At 38.5% G+C, this 19,112-nt stretch overlaps 1 protein-coding gene across 1 annotated transcript; it reads left to right on the top strand.

Annotated features, from left to right (window-relative positions):
• Nucleotides 1-1,494: 1,494 nt before the first annotated feature.
• AP1AR (adaptor related protein complex 1 associated regulatory protein) lies at nucleotides 1,495-18,399 on the top strand (the record flags this gene model as incomplete). Its single annotated transcript, XM_079534503.1, has 10 exons — nucleotides 1,495-1,571; nucleotides 6,452-6,500; nucleotides 8,021-8,047; nucleotides 8,906-8,931; nucleotides 9,733-9,829; nucleotides 10,656-10,754; nucleotides 13,541-13,602; nucleotides 14,657-14,730; nucleotides 15,554-15,682; nucleotides 18,134-18,399. The coding sequence occupies 10 exons, from the start codon at nucleotides 1,495-1,497 to the stop codon at nucleotides 18,397-18,399; spliced, it is 906 nt and encodes a 301-aa protein (XP_079390629.1).
• Between the last annotated feature and the right edge of the window lie 713 nt (nucleotides 18,400-19,112).

Here is a 19,112-nt window from a genome sequence, read left to right as displayed (position 1 = left end):
GCAGATGATCTAGTGGTCTTCTCCAACCTTAATGATTCTGTGATTCAGTAGTCACAAAGGCCAGGTTAGCTTGTGTTGACCACAAATTAAAGATCTCATTACCTATTACAGAGGAGGTAGGTGCAATCTCAGGGCCATGTTGCAGGCAGAAATTCTTTTTGTTCATCACTGGTAAGAAAAGTGCATCAGCTTACAAGAGAGATGATGCAGTGGTGCTTGAACAATCTACCTAGAGGTTAGGGAGAACAGTCTGTAGTCTTTGCTGTCTTGAGGAACAACAAAAGGATTTTCAAGAATGCAATTCTCTGGGTACCAGTCTGGCACCGCTTTGGGTTTAATATGTTCATGGAAGACTAATGAGAATGATGCAGGGCACAGATAGTACCTGTCCCTATTACATTGATACATATTTTACCTTCGTGACCTACCAAGAGCCCTTCTGACCTGAGCACAGATGGATGCGGTTGTACTGGGCTTCTGGACAAGATGAGGTGGAAAACCCTTCTTGCTTATTGACAGTATTCAGTGCAAATAGGATTGGTTAAGTGGTGATTCCAGCCTCCTCCGGAAACTAACTTAAAGATGGCAACAATTCCTCTTGGTTGTAGGTTGCCTTTGTTGTTTATTTCTGGGTTTTGATCTTAAACTTTGTATATGTAACTGCAGCGGTAACTTAAAATGATAGGGTTTGGTGTGATCACAGAATCATCCAGGTTGGAAAAGACCTCTCAGATCATCTAAGTCCAAACATCCACCTACCACCAGTATTTCTCAGCTATGTCCCTTATTGTCACATCTCTATATTTCTTGAACATACCCAGGGTCGGTGACCCCACAACACCCCTGGGCAGCCTGTGCCAGTGCCCGACCGCTCTTTTGGGTAAATTTTCCCTATTATTCAACCTGAACCTGCCCTGGTGTAACTTGAGGCCATTCTCTCTTGTCCTGTCACTTGTTACATGTGAGAAGAGGCCGACAATATGATACTTGAAGCCAGAGAAACTGGAGGTGGTAAAGGATAAGTGAGATATCTTGCTAAATCGTATAGTCCCCATGATCCAGACACATTTGACAGCTTGAACGGCATTTAGTGAGTTCAGGCCTGGTAATTGCACAGGAACCATTTTCTCTTTTGCAATACGACGTCCACAGCCAACGGGAACTCCGAGCTGCATTCCAGGCCCCACACGTGTGCTCGCGAGGGGCGGGCCGCTGCCGCCCGGGGCGGTGCCAGCGCGAGGCATGCGGCATCCGCCTCTGCGCTACGGGAGCGGCGCGGCTGTGGCGGCGGGGCCATGAGGCCGTGTGCGCCGAGTTTCCGCCCTTCTCCTCTACCTCCTCGTCGCTCGGCGACCGCGGCGGGCCTAGCGGGGCCCTTTGTTCCTTAGGGCAGCAGCTCCCCACCGCTGACCGCCTCGGGGCGGCCGCGTGGCGCTGTACGAGGCGGCGGCGGGAGGAGGAGGAGGAGCAGCCGCCGCCGCCGCCCAGGATGCGATGGGGAACTGCTGGGCGCAGAGCTGCTGCGGGCTGCTCCTCCGCAGGGAAGCGGGCCGGCTCCAGCGAGGCGGAGGGTAAGCAGGCGGCGCGGCTGCCCCTCTTTCCTCTCCCCTCCCCGAGGCGGGGAGGTGCTGGGCCCGTCCGGCTCCGCCCTCCTCCTCCGCGGCGGGAGTGCGGCTCGCCGAAGGGCTGTCCGGGCAGGGCGAGGCGGGCGGGCAGGCGGCGGCGGTAGCGCCTCGCCGGGCCGGGTGGCTGCGGGGTTACCTCACCGTGGGCGCTCTCGCAGAGAGAACACCATAAAGCGGGTTTCGTGGCAGCCGCCGAAGTGCGCGCCTTGCGGGAAGGCGGACAAGGCGACGTCTTCGGGAGGATGACCTTGTGCTCCCTGTGAGCCCTGCTGCGGTGCGGCGGGCAGGCACTGGAGGCCGGCGGCAGGGTGATGCAAATAAACTTTCCGATTTCGTCTCGGTGTAGAACCCGTGCTTTGTTTTCCAACCACTGATTCGCGGAAAAGCAGCGTGCAAACCCGGAAGGGTACGTGCCCTGCCGGCAGCTCCGTGTCCTTCCGTACACCTGCCGGTATTCGGCAGTTCGGTGTCGCCTGCTGTAAGAACTGAAGTACTGCCAGGTCTTGCTGACCCGAGCACCTTGCATGTAGCAGGCTGGAGGCTTTTGATTTCAATCCGGCTCTACAGGCAGGTCAGCTTGTCCTGAGGGCCTCCTGGCAATCCTTTTTCGAGGAACGGGGCTGAGAGCAGGGTTGGGCGGTGGAGGATACCTGCTTGGGTTCCTGGTGCTCCCAGCGAGGGTTTGGGGATAGCTGAAGTGCCTTGCACTGAAGTGTCCTTTTCTTCTGCTGTCATCCGAGAAAAACAGGTAATACTTGATAGGTTCTTACTTCACCTGTTGTTTTTGCTGAGTCTCTGATTATAGCCCTTCTGACATCCAGGGTTAGTGATAAGAAGTTATCTGCTATGTGTTCTTGTGCTTTAAATTGATTGTTTTGCTTTTGAGGCTCGGTGGGTTGGTGTTTCTTTTCTTCGTGCTTGTTTTTCGTGCCCAGCCACTGTTAACTGACCCAATAGCATTGGGTAGGAGGCAGAGTTTACAAAGGCGTAAGATTGTCTTGACCATAATGGTAATTCCTTGATTTACCCTTATGTTTTAGCTCTCCCTCTGCCCCAAACTGACTGTTGCCTATTTATTTTTTTTGCCCTTACATTCTTTTCTTTGCGCTTGTTTGCAATCCTTTTATCTGGGTTTTTTTTTGTATGTGTTTTGTTCTGTTTTCTAAACATTCATTGGTGCTTGCAGTGCCATCTCTTCTAGTGTTTGGTTTGGCTGCATGTCTGACTGAATTTACCAAGATGATTACAAAAAATTGTTTTCAGAAGTTCGCTTCTGCCATGCTCAACCTTCTCATATTCACCAACTGGTTTTCTGCATGCTCTTACTGAGGTCACCAGTTTTCTTGACAGACTTTGTGTTTTGATGTCTTCCACGTAGTTACTAGTTTGCTGCCAGCTTGGTTTTCATAGTGGCAGACAGGAATATCGAAGTGCAGCATTATGAGAAGTGCTATTCTCTTAAACTGGGGGATGGGGTTCAGGAGACGTTCGTAGGTGCCCACCCTTAAAGGAGAAGGTTGTTTGCAGAGATGGCTTAGCTTCTCTGGCGTGCACGTATTTCATCTTTGTCCAAGGTCAGACTGTCCTTATCAGTGAGATAAATCTTACTGTCTGCTGTGGTAATGGTATAAATGTATGTTCCTTCAGGTCAAGCCTGCTGTGAAAGGTTTTGGGTACTGTTAGAATCACAAAATCACAGAGATTACACAGAATCATAGGGGTTGGGAGGGATCTCCAGACATTGTCAAGTCCAACCCCTCCGCCAAAGCAGGTTCCCTACACCAGGTCGCACAAGTAGGTGTCTGGGCAGGTCTTGAATATCTCCATAGAAGGAGACTCCACAACCTCCCTGGGCAAAGTTAGAAAAGTGGAATCGTAGTGCAGAAAACAGACTTTTCTAACTGGCAAAGACAGCAACCTGTTTGGATTCCCTTTTGAACCCTGAAACTGGAATATCGTGTACAAGGATCAGCTTACAAGCAAACAATCATCAGTACTTCCTCTTGTAGACAGGCGGCATATGTCTCAATAGACCTTTGTTTTGTGGATGTGCTGCCAGTGCGCAGAATAGTATCAGAGTGTTAAGTAACCTGGGTGTTTTCCATAAGTGTACAGTGGAAGGGACAGGGTATTAGACTAAATATTGTAAAATGTGTGTTATGAATTTTTTTTAAGTTTGAAAGTGACCAAGTTCTGCAATTCTGAATTCTGCTACCAAATTTGACATATCTGGCTACTTCTACGGCAGCATAATGTAGCTTATCGAGTTAATGGTGATTATTGTCATCACTCAGATTTATTTTTCTCCTCCAGAAATAGAACTTCATTATTCTTAGGTACTCCAGGACTTAACTGTAAGAAGTAAATTCTGAATTAAGTAGTAAACTACAGTTTTTAGCAAGTGTTTTCAAGGCCTGCAAGATTCTAATCTGTGTTTAAATACTTGGAGATGTATGTATAATTTGTTGCAGTGATTCTAGAGTTTATGTTGAACACACATAGAAAGTAAAGAAATGTGAAAATCTTCTTCAGTATAATATAGTTCACCTTTCTGTAAAAACAGAAACTTTCAGTTGGTGACTTTTTATTTTTTATTTTATTTTTTAGGGAGTGTCCTTAGGCTTCTTCTGAAATAGTTTGACATGAAGTACTACAATCTGCAGCCATAATTAGAAAGTAGGTCACTGCTATTTTATCTCTGTGCTTGACCATAAGGGTTCTTACATATATTGGGCTAAAAATAATGAATAGAAAGAATAAATAACCTAGAGACAACGTATGTAGTTCTTTTCTTTTTCATTAGGGTAGGGAGGTGTTATCATACAGCAAAATGTAGCAAAACCAATTTTATCCTCAGTGTGGAGGGGAAAAAAAACCTAACTCGTGCCATGGTTTTCTAACACAAAATGTTAATGTTTAGTAGAGATTTTTTTTCTCATGCATTTAAAAAATACAGGTAGTAACATGACTTTGCATTAAAGGCTAACAAGGTACATAGATGTTAAGTGGATTAGAGTTGGTTTATTTAATTTGTTTTGAGCTTGAAAATCGATTTAAAAGTGTTTATAGGTGCAGTGGCATACTAGGTGCCCTGCTTTCTCCAATGCTCATCAAACCTAAGTCTGTTTTAGCAAATAAGAGTTGGAATGAGAATAATAAGAGCGGTTGGCTTTTCAGTATTTCTACTTTATTTCAGTTGAAGTTGGTATGTATAGTGATAGAGCTGTTTTCCATTTCTGTCCTCCGTGAACTCAGTCGCCTGTAGATGTGCTGAGATTTCAGGTCCCAGACTCTTGTACAGAACTAGGTGTTAGGTTATTGAGCCCCTGTTCAGTAAGGAATGCGTAGCAGGAAATGTAGATCTTCTTTGAGATGTCAGCACTGTTGATATGTTTGTAATACATGTAGTAAGCTTACGCTACATTGCCTTAGTTTTCTGCTCCTTCACTGTTCAATTCTTGCAACTAATCTGACTGCAGCTTCTCTGTCTGAAAACTTGTCATATTTTGAGTAGCCCCTGTTGCTGTAAACTGGAACAGTGTTTTTGGTAAAGAATACAAGTTCCTAAAACAGTTTTGTGCAACCGTCATAGTAAATTCAGTTCTTAATGGCATTGGCTCTTGCATGCTAAAATGTTGCGCCTAAGAAGTAACAGTGAAATTATCTTAAGTGCTCGTACTACGTTTGCCAGCTATAATGAAGATGTAGTGAATGAATTAAAATGCCCATTTTCCCCTGATTTTGTAGCAGTGAATCAACTGAAGGTGGTTCCTTAGTGCCAGCTGTGCATTGCAATGTTACAGCTGTCTGTGCAAGGAAAGGCTGACCAGGAGTCTGCACTGAAAAGGGCTGTGCAGATTTTTGGAGGGCATGTCCTGAATGACTTCTAAATGAAAATACAATGGGAATGAAATGTGATATGATTGAAATAATCCAGGCTTTGGCTGGTGTGTAGCTTTTAGTAAAGTGGAGGTGTGTGTTGATTGCAAGTACAGAACAATCTGTCGTAGAAGTATAGAAATGACTGGGGCACTGGATTTATTCGATATCAATGAGCACTTGCAGCTGGAAACTTTGCTTTTAAAAAAGTTAGATGAAATGGATGTTTTAGTGAAGCATGAATGTACTTCTGGGGGACAGCCAAACCTCTGTCGCTGGGTAAAATTTATTCAGATAACTCAATACTGTATTGGTGTTGTCCTTTTTATAACGGGCAACATTAAGACAGGTTAAGAATAAATGAGGAGACTAATCCCTGTATAAAGTTACTGACTCCAAATAGCTCTTTTTCAAGCTTAGGAGTATTGCCTTTATCCCAGATTGGTTTTTCTTAGAGATTCTTTCTTGTTCTTTTGATGATGGGTAATGCTTCCATGAATATGGGGGAAGAAGGTCAACCTTACAGCTGTGTAAAGCTGTGAAAATGGGATGAATTGTTTAATGTTGACGTCATACAATTATGCTGGTAAATAATTAAACCCCATGATGAGCAGTGGAGCTTTTGGAAGCTGTCTAAAACAGTGTTTTTGAAGAGAAGTGTATTAAAGAATGTGCTTAATTTGTTGGTGGCAAGTCCATCATGCTGATAGTGGTGCCTGCAGTTTGAGAGTGTTCATGTTTTCTTCAGTTCTGTTTGCCTCTGTGCTCTGGTATAGAATGGTAGCAATGGAGAGCACAGCTTGACAAGTCAACATATTTAATATATGAAGTTTATTTCATACTGAAAATATTTGAAAAGCTATTTAAAATTGTGTGACTCTTGTTTTCTTTCTGCTGAGGTTGAAATGAAGATTATTTGTAGAGTAATACTGTACTTATTTTTCCAGGTCGAAATACTTTAGAACATGTTCAACAGGAGAGCACTTCACTATAGAGGTATTTACACTTAAAGCAGGTTGGATTTTGTTTTGTTTTGGCTTTTTTTTTGTTTGGTTGGTTTGGAAAATAGTCTAATTTTTGCTGTGTGATGATGTTTTTTTGTTTGTTTGTTTTCAGAAGAAAATCAGTGGAAAGAGCTTATTTTTAGCAAAACCTTTAATGCTTCTTGCAATAAAATACTGAATATATTGAAGTACTCTGGGTTATTCCAGGATGAATTAGTGCTACACTGGATCACACATCATCACACTTCATTAATCTATCATTCGTAGAGAGTCATCTGTGATCATCTGACATGAAGTAACTGTGGTCACCTGATAGCCAGCACCAGATCATTCTGAAATCTGTCTATTGGTCCTTTCATCCCTCACATGCTGGGAGCTATTTTCTCCCCTTCTGCTGTTAATGTGGAATATTTTGTTCTTGACTGCAGGACCATGAGTCTGATTCTAAAAATAAATAAATAAATAAAACAAAAAAATCTGCTGGAATTTATAGTTCTATAAATTTATAGTTAGATGCACATCTGTCCATTGTTTTCACTAGAGAGGTCCTTCTCAGCAACTGAATATCTCTCCTTTTTGTGAAGGGTCATGTAAAGTTTATTTGTATTATTTGAGATTGTCAGAATAAGCTGGTTTACTTCCTCCAAGTATTTCTTATGGCCCAAAAGTTCTAGACCTTTCAGAGATTCCCTTTACTGAGAATGCTAGTAATTAATCACGGCTTTAGTTTGGAGCCATGTAGAGTGTGGAAGATGTGTTTTTAGCACACAGCTTCCAGTTGTGAAAGAGCATTCCTGCAGCATCAAAATGATGGAGAAAAGAAGGTTCTGTCCTCCCCTCAAGTTCTTACAGACATTCTACTTGCAGCAATTAGAACAGCAGAGGAGTCTTGCTGACCTCCACTTTTGATGTATTTACCTCACTTATGATTACTATTCTGAAAACAATAGGGAATTTTTCCATTTCCTCTGTTTCATGAGATAGTTCAACTGCTGCTGTACCCATTCAAGCAACTTCAAATACTGCATGTATTCTAGACTGCTTGGGGACTTCTTGGGCTTCTTATCATAAGGCATTACATTGCTTCATTGGCCTTTAGGTTTTTATGTGCAAAGCTGGGGTGTGGGGTGTGTGTTTTGCTTGCTTGTTTGCTTTTAGAATCCTGGGTAGGAAGTAATCCTATGTATTCTGTAAGTTAAATACATCTTCAAATACTTTTTTTGAAGCATCACAATTACCATGCAAAGGGCAAGTTACTTGCACTGTACCCATCACATTTTGTGTATGTTAAGCTGAGTGGGTGCTTTGATTTATTGCCATACCAAGATAGAAGCTATGCTAAATGTACTAATTCCTCAGAAGGAAGATGCTTTTATAAATAGCATTACAATCTCAGTATTATCACTGGAGGAGTATTTTCACAAGGCACGTTAAATACGTGATTATGTGTACTTCAGGTGTTCAGTGATTTATTATACTGGATTGTAAAGATTGTTTACTTTTTCTCTGCAGTTTGAGAACCTCGTGGAAAGCGATGAGGTAGGTGCTTGGATCATGACATGAATCTTGCTAATGCAATACACTCACTTAAAATGGTTGCAAGGTCTGTATCTGTCTCCTACTGGATGCCATGTTGATCTGCTCAGCCTTAAATTGCTGGGTTTTTTTACTTTTTGGTTCCTGGAGTTTTCCTGGAGTTTTGGTTGCTCCAGGAATATTTAATGCGTTCAGAGAGACGAAAAGCTGTGATGATAAAAAAAATAAAAAAATCTGGCTGTGGGAATGTGGGAGGTAGCACTTCATAAAAGTGTTATGGATATTAGCAAGACAGGAACTAAAGAGAAAGCCAAAAAGCTTTGAAAAAGAATTTGCTCTTGTTATAGGCCTTGTATGCAATTCAGCAAACACTGAGTAGTAAATGGGCACAAGTTGCTTTGCTGAGGAGCATTTTGGTAGCCCTGTGATGTGACAGTTGTGGGTAAACTGACTGAAAGGTTTAAAAAAAAAACCTATTTAAAAAAAAAAAAAATAGAAGTTGGCCTTAAAACTATGAATTAAATATAGGTTGATAATGGTGGGGAAAAATGTGTTTTCATTACTTTGACTTGTGTTTTAAAACTCAATGACTAGTAGTTTGATTCCTGAAATACTGAAATACACAACTGGAATGTTTATTTTCAATTGGAAGTGCTTATTTTTTTTACTTAGTCATCTACTTTGGTTGATTGCATAACAAGTTCTCTTAACATTCCAAATTAAAATAATAAAACCAACACGTAGAGTGAAACTGATTTCATATCATGTGTCTTCTACCGTATTGCAATTGACTGACTAATGGGATTTTCAAAAATTAAAGCTGGTTGTTTTTGTGTTGTTTTTTTTTTCTGTTTCCCACAGGGGGAAAGCCCAGGAAGCAGTCACAGGTCAGTTGATTCAGGGCCTCTTTTCCTCTGCTCTCCTATTGAATTTGAAAAAATTTTTGAGGCTTCCCATCAAAATTCTTTTTTTCTTTTCTTTTTAATTAGATGCACGGGCAGAAAATGTTAAATTAATCTTAATGCTTAACTGTGTTAAAACAGTTGAGATGATGGCAAGTCTGTGTGAAAGCAGAACATTGTGAAATGTCTTCATTCTTGTTCCTTGGGGTTACAATTAATTTTAGCTGGCTGTGTTAGCATTTGTGCAAGCTGTAAAACTTAGTAAAGGAAGTGTATGAAAGCACTAAACTGTGTTTCAGTTGCCTAATTCTAGATACTTTGAATTACTTCCATTTAATGTTTCTCAAAATGCAGTTTGCTGTCAGAGGTCCCAAAGAAATGATACAGCAAACTTCACAACTACTATAATGCTGGTTTGTTATGCACATAAAAGTGGGCAACAAGTGGAAAAGGAACAAATCGGAATGAGGGAACCTGAATAAATGAGGAAAGAGAAGTAAGATTTACTTAGCAATGAAATTTTAACCATTTGGTTCCAGTAATTGTTAGCAAAATATGTTTTGAGGTTATACTTCTTGTAAAGATGCAAGAAATGCTTTGTAAGGGAAAGGCAGCATTTTCTCCAGTAAACTGGAACTTTGGAACTCTGCTCAGGAGGAGCAGGCCTAATGCACAGCTGCTCGAATTTGGATTAAAGAAGTCAAAAAAGGCTGTGTGTTTATGTTTAAATTGTTTTATCATGACTAAGCAATAAGTAGTCTTTTTGTGTTTCTGTCTTGCTTTTAGACCTTTGACTGAAGAAGAAATTGCTGATTTGAAAGAGAGGCATTACAACTCCATTGCTGAAAAACAGAGAGCTGTTGATATGAAAATTCAATCAGAGGTAAGTGGTTAAAATTACTAGAATGATGTGGGTAGTTTTTGGGGTTTTTTTTTTCCTTGTTTTGGTTGCTTGCTTGTGTTGTTTTGTTAAGTAGTTAAGATCAACCATGAGCATGAGATTTCATTTGTGTGAATGAAACAGTTGATATTTGTACATCTCCTGTAATTGTTCAGTCAATGAGATACCCAAGGAGTTCGCTCTGCAGCTAAGTTTGCATCAGAGATTTTCTTTTTAATAACTTCAGAGCTGAATGAATGGGCTGGCTCTTACTGAGATCAGTTAAATGTGAAGTCTTTTATTTGTAAGAAAAGCAAAATGGAGAATGTATTTGATTTAGTTTTTCTGGTGCTCAGTTTTTTCCCAAACTTTTCTTAAGGAAAAGACAATTTGTCAGTTTTCCTTATGTGTTCTGAAGCATTTCCTGGAACGTGATGTAGAATACAACATAGAAATGGAGGAAGATTTTGAATAAAGTAGTAATTAAATCTGCTGCTGAAGTTCTACGTCTTTCATAATATTATTTTATGATACAGCAAACCTCACAACTACTATAATGCATAGTAACATACAACGGTGCATTTACAGCAACTCACTAGTAATTATGTTTATTCAATAAGATAATGTTTAGTTATCTGAATTTCTTGGGATGTTTGTGGAGGGGGGAAGCTGTTAGATTCAGTTAAAGGAAAAAAATGTTTTACCTATAGTTTATTTTGTTTTTATTTTCTAGTAGCTCTTCTTTTGATTTATAGAACTTACGATTTTACTCACAGGAAGATAGATAGGTTCTGCTTTTGTTAACCATTATTATTTTGTTCATATACAGTTAGCCTTACAAGAGGAGAAGTTAAGAATAGAAGAGGAGGCTTTATATGCTGCACAACGTGAAGCAGCCAGGGCAGCAAAGCAGAAAAAGCTCTTGGAGGTGAGGGGAAAAAGACCCCAATATATATCAGAGCTTCTCTTCTGTTTTTATGTATGCAGACTTTCCTCATATCCTTTCTATCTCAGGAAATGTAAAAACAAAAGTATTTCAGCTTGTAAATTCCAGCAGAGAAAGTATGATTTGAATCTGACCAGGAGAGCTGAAAATCGTTAGAATTGTTTGAAACAGCTTACTGTGCTGATTATAGATTATGATTTTTTTGGTCTAGAATTAGCTTAACAGATTTTCTAACACTATATAGAATTTACTGATCTTTAACATAATCTATGATAGCTTTCTAACTAAAAATATTGAAATTAAGCGCATGTTACAACATCATTTAGGCTTAAAAAATGAACTTATACCTTTATTTGCACTAAATTGTTGCCTGTCTCTGTGGTTTATGCTAACATGGGGATTAGTGTTTGAGTCATCTGAATTCACTGTTGACCCCACTTTGAGCAAGAGGTTGGGTTTGGATGACCTTCTGAGGTCCCTCCCACCCTGAATTGTTTATAATTTTGTGATTTGTATGTATAGTAGCCAAACTCCAGTAAAAACTACTTAACAGTGGAGTTTATTTAATGTATCCGTGCCTGCCTTTAGATGTCTGTCTGGTAACTGGAGCTTGGTCAAACAAAACAAAAGCTGTATCTTGATTCCCTGCATTTCTAAAAACAGTTACTGATTTGTCTCCTGATAGCATTTATTACTGATTGTTTCCATGTTGCAGTATAAAAACATGTATTGGTGCACTTAATATTTTCAGCATCTTAATAAGCTGTTTAAGTATATGTTCTCACAGAGGATTCAGGTTGCCAGAAATGTACACGTTTAACAGAGTGTTTTTCAAGCTATCTGTCCATATATCATGTGTCTGACTGAAGTTGTAGTATGTTCGGGGCAATTGCTGCTAGACGTGTGATATTTCTTCAGTTGGAAGTAAATTTGTAAGTGTTCAGAATTAGAGTAATGGAAGAAGTCTGAAATCTATAAAAGGTAAAGGCAAGGTCCATAACTCTAGTGTTTTTTCTGTATTCAAAAGTGGATAAATTGAAAGTTACTATTTGCAGGCTGATAGCGATGACTCAGTTTTCATCTAATATTTATATTACTAAGTATAGCTCAGATCTCATTTTGCATTTCTCTTTCTATCCTCTTGCCATTTAGGGTGGGTGGCTAATTCTTTCTGACTCTCTTTCCCTGTCCCTGTCTTTTTTTTTTTTTTTTTTTTTTTTTAACCCCTCTACGTAAAGTCAGGAAAATTGATTTCTTTTATGCTTGAGCCTTTCACTCATCTTCATAGAAATTCTGTGTGAAAAATACTGCTTTCCTTCTCTCAGTCTTTTTATCAGGCACCTCTGAGGCACAACCTGTGACAGAATGCATTTATGGAGTTTTTATTTTCTTTCTTTTATGAAATTAACACCACTTACTCCCTGCATAAATAAATCCCATCCAAAATCCTGAAGCGATAAGGATTTCTAAGGTAGTGTTTTTGTATATATATATATATGCACTAAACTTGAACCTTACTTTATCAGCTAGAAGCCGTTTTCTGAATATATAACTGACGTCTTTTCTATTCATTAAGTATTTTAAATTTAAAAAATGTCTTTTCATTGAAAATATGGTTACTCTTTAAAACTGTTTGCTGATGTTTCCCTGCTGAATGTCAGGGTAGTTTACTGCAGAAAGTTTTAATATATGTGTATGATGGAACTTATGGTGCTGTATAGTTGTGATTCCTCAAAATGGATAGATAATTCAAGTCAAATATTATGTAGGTATATGAATTCTGAAAGTCTGTTGTTGCATACATCAGTAATAGATTTTTTCTTATTTATTTATATATATATTTTTTTAACACCAACTGTGTCAGGGCCAATTTCCTGGCCCTTTCTCCCTGTTTACTTAAGTCTTCCCATCTCTTACCACCAATATTACACTTCTAATTCTTCCACGCTTCCTATTTCCTTACTGGTTTCAACCTGCTTATTCTGATACTTTAATACTTGTGATAGAAGGTGCCAAAAAAAACCACCATCATCTTGGGACTGAAAATAGTAGCTGATGAAATATCGCGCATGATTGTTAATCCAGCTAAGAGTGACTGTTGATGAAGTTTAAATTTGGCAATTAAAAAAACTTGATTTACTTACACTCTGTTTTTCTTTGCAGGGACAGATCCGTAAAGGCTGAGAATAGATTTTTCAGAAAACTGTAGCTAATTAAGTCAGATTTGTCTATAAAGCTAGCTTGGTTTTTTTTGTTGTTGTTGTTGTTTGTATTTTTAATCCTAGGCTTTGCCATAGTCCGTGTGAGCAGTACTGCTTCATTGCTCATTTACCTCTAGTCACGTAGTTGGTGGTACCCAGTTTTAATGCTTACTTTTTTCCAGGCGAGGGAAAAAAAGCTTGAGACAAAGTTATGTTCTTGAAACTCCAAAACTTAAGAAGCAGTAGAACCCTACTTCTGTGACATTTATTGTTCCTCTTATCACTACAAAATGAATGTTTCTCAACTTGTACCTTGCATTTTTTCCTTCTGTTTCCACCTTTTTTTTTAATTGAGAGATTTCTGAATATTACTTCCATATAATAGACTCCTCAGTATCTTAAAATTTGATCTTCATTTGAGTGAAAGTCAGTCTTTTCTTAAGCTATGCTTGGACTGCTCCGAGAGCCAGGACAATGCTCCCTTTAGTGCTGTGATTAAACGAATGAGTATTGAGTATATTTGAGAGACTGCATTCAGCATTTTCAACAATTTACTTCTTTCAATAGCAGCGTAGACAGCAGAGGATAGCACAGAGAACACATGTCCTTAATAACGGAGACTATCAAAGGTAAGATATAAAGTGTTAATAATAACTGAGCTGCGACTGTTTTTATTCCTGCTCATCCCTATCTCACACATACAGGAAAAAATAATTTTTCAAGGCTTAACACGTACTGCATTGTTGAGTCAGAGTTCTTTTAATTCATTGTGGGTTTGTTGACATAAAGTAGTTACTGAATGCAAACTGGTTCCCCTTTAATCTGCAAACCCTGAGGTTAGATTGCATTTGCTTTAAGTGTCACTGTAGTTACTAGACTGATTCATAAAATATCAAACCTACTCTCAGCTAACATCTGTCTGTCTATATATTATATATCACAGGATCTTAGTGATTTATATATGTGTATGTACACACCTACATATGCGTAAATCTATATATGCACATGTATATAAAATGCCTTATTGTGTAACAAAAACATTTAATTGTAAAATGTCTTTATTCAGAACTCTTAGAAATGCCCCATAAAAGTACAAATTAACTGAATGGGAACTTGAATGGTTTATATATTCTGCTTGTTTCTTCATGAATGTTGTTGTTCCTTTAATTCTCCCTACAAATTACAAAGATATTTACTGTCAAAGGATGTATGAATTTAGAAAAAGCTCTAAAGGCAAACCATTATTTTTAAATGGAATAGAAGGGATGTTAGATGGAGAAAGTACAGTAAGAAAAGGAGCTATGAAAAATGGGTTTTATTGGACAAGTTGGAATTAGTCACATTTTGGAAATTTGAATACATTGAACTGAAAAAAAAGTTAGGAATTATCCATAATGACAGAGGAGAGGGGGAAGATTGTTTTATGACATAATTCATGTTTAGCTGAAATTACAACTAAGAATTGAACAGAAGCTCACACTCGGGAGGTGTGTGATCTGAAAGAACAGAAAGTCATTCTGTGATCTTTTTGTAGATTTTAGTTAAAGGTTTATGTGCTTTATAGCTTACAAGGGACTGTGAACGGTTTCTTCAAAACTGTGAATGGGAGGATGTGTAGATTAACATCTCTTTCATGGTGTTGTTAGAGGTTTATAAAGCTAAAAATAAAACTTGCACTTACAGCTCTGTGACAGAGGAAGATTTTGATTCCTTCTTAAGAAATACAAAATTCCAGTATGAAGCTTTTCGAAGTAGCAGTAAGTCTTCCTTTTGTAACGTGTGTCTTTTAAATATTAAGTGACTCAGGAGCACAGAAGTGATATTTTTTTCCCCACACAGATAAACATAGTTTTTAGTTTTTATATGTATTATCTTCGGGGGGGGGACCAGAGAGCGAGTTCCTTTCCTCTTTAATCTGCAGTGCTTCAAGAGCTCAAAAAATGTAAGAAATATAACTTAAGCTACTGCCATTGCAGTTCTCAGAGGCAAGTTATGTAGGGACAAGTTCTGTGCATGGATTATACTTTACTAAAGCATTCTAGCATTCCAACTGTATGTGTGAAGGCAACGTCCATGCAGTGGACTTTTCTTGTGAAGTCCAAGTGTATTAAGGATGCAAATGTTTATATGTAGCTTTTTTAAACCGTGTCTTAGAAAAATAATTAGAATCAAACTAATAATTAACTTCTTGTTCTAATTAAGTTCATCAGAAGATTTGGCTGCCTATATTTAAAAATTCCACTAGCACTTTATGGGAAAATAAATGTACAAGCTGTTACATCCATTAGTTTAATGATGGTCTGTGATATTCACTAAGAAGTATGTTGTCATACAAATTCAACCTGCACCTTAATGAATTGTTCCATAGTTGTAATTGCACAGTGTGACTAAATGTCATCCCATAGGATCTTGGTGCTGTTGAGTGTTACTAAGCAACTTTGTACTCTTGGGAGTGATGGTTGAAGCCTTTTTTCAAATGGGACTTGAAGTACACAACATAGAATGAAAACTTAATCTGAAAGTTTAGTTTTGCGTGTTAAATCTCAAATCCAAGTGTTTGTGAATAACTTTTTTGTACAGGACTTTCATCTGATGCTACAGTGCTGACACCAAACACAGAGAGCAGTTGTGACTTAATGACCAAAACAAAATCAACGAGTGGAAATGATGACAGCACTTCATTAGATTTAGAATGGGAAGATGAAGAAGGTAAATTTGTCATTTTTAAATGGGAAAAAGCTTACTTCTAATGATATTTCTCTCAACGTGTAATGATTAAGCTGTACATAAATTTTACGTAGAAAACTGCTCATTTGATAAATGTAGTTATCTGTCTAATAATTCATTTATTTGAATCTTTTACTAAATCTTTATTCTATTAAACAAAACTGTAGGGTAAGCCCATGCCAAAATGAACTGTAAAGAAATGCTGCCCTCTTGTGAGCCAGTAGCAACAGGAGCAGTTTGTTCTATTTCGTTTTTCAGTTACAGAAATTGATCAAGCATATTTCATTGAAGTATTTCAGGAAAGTGGGATTTTCGTCTTTTGGTTGATTTATTTGTGTTGTTCAGATTTTTTAAAATGGATTACTTTAACGGTAACTTTTATGGTTCTACTGGAAACTTTCCTGGTTGTGCGTTCTGGATGAGTCTCCCAACTGTTTTTTGTTGCTGCTGTTGCAGATTTTTCCTGTTCTTTTTAGGAAATACAGAATCATAGAATCACCAAGGTTGGAAAAGACCTAAAAGATCATCCAGTCCAACCAACCACCTATTCCCAATAGCTCCCACTAAACCATGTCCCTCAACACAACATCCAGCCTTTCCTTGAACACCCCCAGGCTCGGTGACTCCACCACCTCCCCGGGCAGTCCATTCCAGTGCCTGACCACCCTTTCTGAAAAGTAATACTTCCTAATGTCCAGCCTGATTCTCCCCTGCCGTAGCTTGAAGCCATTCCCTCTGGTCCTATCACTAATGACACGAGAGAAGAGGCCGACCCCCAGCTCACTACAACCTCCCTTCAGGAAGTTATAGAGAGCAATGAGGTCTCCCCTGAGCCTCCTCTTCTCCAGGCTGAACATTCCCAGCTCCTTCAGCCTCTCCTCATATGGCCTGTGTTCCAGACCCCTCACCAGCTTTGTTGCCCTCCTTTGAACGTGTTCCAGGGCCTCAATATCTTTCTTGCAGTGAGGGGGCAGAAAGCCCTTCAGAAGTCCTTGTCTTTCTTTCAAAGTTATCCAAGATTCTGGGATGTTGCCTTTTGAAAAGCTCACCACAAATAAGCTAGAATTTAATTTAACAATTCATAACTTTTTTTTTAGTGTGTGTAATTTGAATTGTTGGCACTATCAAGAGCACTAAAATGTCAAAACAGGCTTCTGAACTAGAAAGATTTAACTTTCACCAATCTTCATAGAAATATACAACCTATTTTTTTTTTAATGTGGGCCAGAAGAACTGAAATTAGAACAGTGCCATGTATGTTGAAATATACTGGATTTTACATTGAGAGGCAATTAGCACCAGCAGAAAAAAACACAGCAATGTCTGCATTTCAGCAGACTTCAACCAGCTAACAGCTTAGCCACGGGTATTCATCTGTTTTTGCACTTAAATACTTAGTACTGAAAGTGCCAAAAAACTGCTGTAATGCAGACATTGCTGTGTTTTTTTCTGATTTCTACCAACTTCTGTGCTGCAAAGGGGTAGCATTTTTAAGAGTTATTCATTGTGACAATTGTGCATTTCTTTTCCCTGTTCCCCTCAAATCTTGAGCAGAAGAGACGTTAACACAATCCATGGAACACGATTTGTATTAATGGTTGCGAAGGAAGTAATGTCATTTGAAAGCATTACTAGTCAATACTGCAAAGACTTTGAGTAGCCTTAACAAATTCTTTCTGGATCTGATCTAGCTGTAAGTGTATTAAAACAATCTCCTTGAACGAGATTGTTTGCTTACAGTAAGCAATTTAGTTACTCTATTATCTACTGGCAAAATCTACTGTAGAGACCATAGCAGTCTGAAGAGTGTATTGGTGGCTGGGTTGAGAGATCCAAGGTACTACTTTGTGGATTAGTTTTGCATTTCAAATGTTAGCAGGGCTTATGATAGAGTTGTACAGGGACTTCTCAGAAAGTCTGTGTCTACTGACAGAATAAATAGCAGCTCTGATGTGCAATTATCTGACCAATGTTTTGTCTTATTCTGTGTGAAATTAAGCTTACCTTTCCAATAAAAAAGTATCCAATATCTAATTTTTAGCTTCTGTTTGAAATGTGGTGATATTTCATCTGTTTGTTGATGAATTACAGGAGTATTACAGATATGTAGCTTTTCTGAAAATGGCACAGTTCCAAAATATTGTAATGATTTCATGCCCATAATGGGGTGCAGTAGGTTTCATATACAGGAGAAATGAATACTGCTTCTGAATTGTTTCACAGTATTTTCTGACTTCCTCTGAATTTTAGGAACCAAGCTGGCTACAGTGTGAATAACAACACTGTGGAGCAGAACAAAGGAAAAACCTGTGATACTCATGAAATTACCCGAGTCTGAGTCTCTATATGATTCTTGTTTCTTATGTTTTAATGGAAATGTAAAGATAACTTGCTTCAATTATGTCCTTCTCATAAACATGTCTTAAATTGCAGGCATGAACAGAATGATTCCAATGAGAGAACGCTCAAAAACAGAAGAAGACATACTCCGGGCAGCACTGAAATTTAATAGCAAGAAGACAGGAAGTAATCCAGCTTCAGCCTCTGATGATTCTAATGGATTGGAGTGGGAGAATGACTTTGTTAGTGCTGAAATGGATGATAATGGCAATTCGGAATATGCTGGATTTGTAAATCCTGTATTAGATTTGTCTACATCAGATGTAAGGACATCTGATTCTGATCAACAGGACAGGTAGTGAAACTGTGGCCCTTGTTTGTGACCAAATGTTTAAAAGTGAAATAGAATGTACAAAAACATATTGCTCTTTTATAGCACTGTTTCCTTCTTTTTCTTACAAATGGATCAGCAAGGAATGGGGAAGACTTGCTATCTGATTAATTCAGAATTAAGTGCAATTTTATCATCTACCTTCTAAACTTTTGTGAAAACTGGGATGATTCTATTGTGTATATTTCTGGATATCTGGATTTAATACGAAATTATCTGTGCTAATTTAAGCTTTGTAGCTTAGCGTATCTATATTTTAACTAGCCTTCTTTTCTGGATGATGTTTCTGTGATTTGTTTTTAAAACTCATTGTTGTCCTAAGAAAGTCTTATATAATTTATCTAATACTTGAATATAGAAAAGTATTTTTAAAAATCTGTCTTTATTTCTTATATGTGCTCTCTGATGTGGTGTTCAGCGATTTAAAGGGTGGAATTAGCCAGTTGTGGAAAAAAAATCACACCATGAATTGCAGTTTTCTCTGTCTGTCATGAATTCTCTCTAGCCTTCTGTGTTCCTTTTACCATTTCCTTTACTATTTTTCTTATTATTTTATGCTAAGCACAATTTACCTCATGGTATGAATCATCGGGTTAGGTAAAATATTGTCTTCTGTAATGATGCTGTCTAGCCATAGTGTGCCTAGACAGAGGGGAACAAAATATAAATATTTTGTTTTAA

The sequence above is a fragment of the Tetrao urogallus genome (assembly GCF_951394365.1).
Source record: "Tetrao urogallus genome assembly, chromosome: 4".
In the NCBI taxonomy this organism is placed as follows: domain Eukaryota; kingdom Metazoa; phylum Chordata; class Aves; order Galliformes; family Phasianidae; genus Tetrao; species Tetrao urogallus.
Note: the sequence above shows the minus strand (reverse complement) of the source record. Positions and strands in the feature narration are given on the sequence as shown.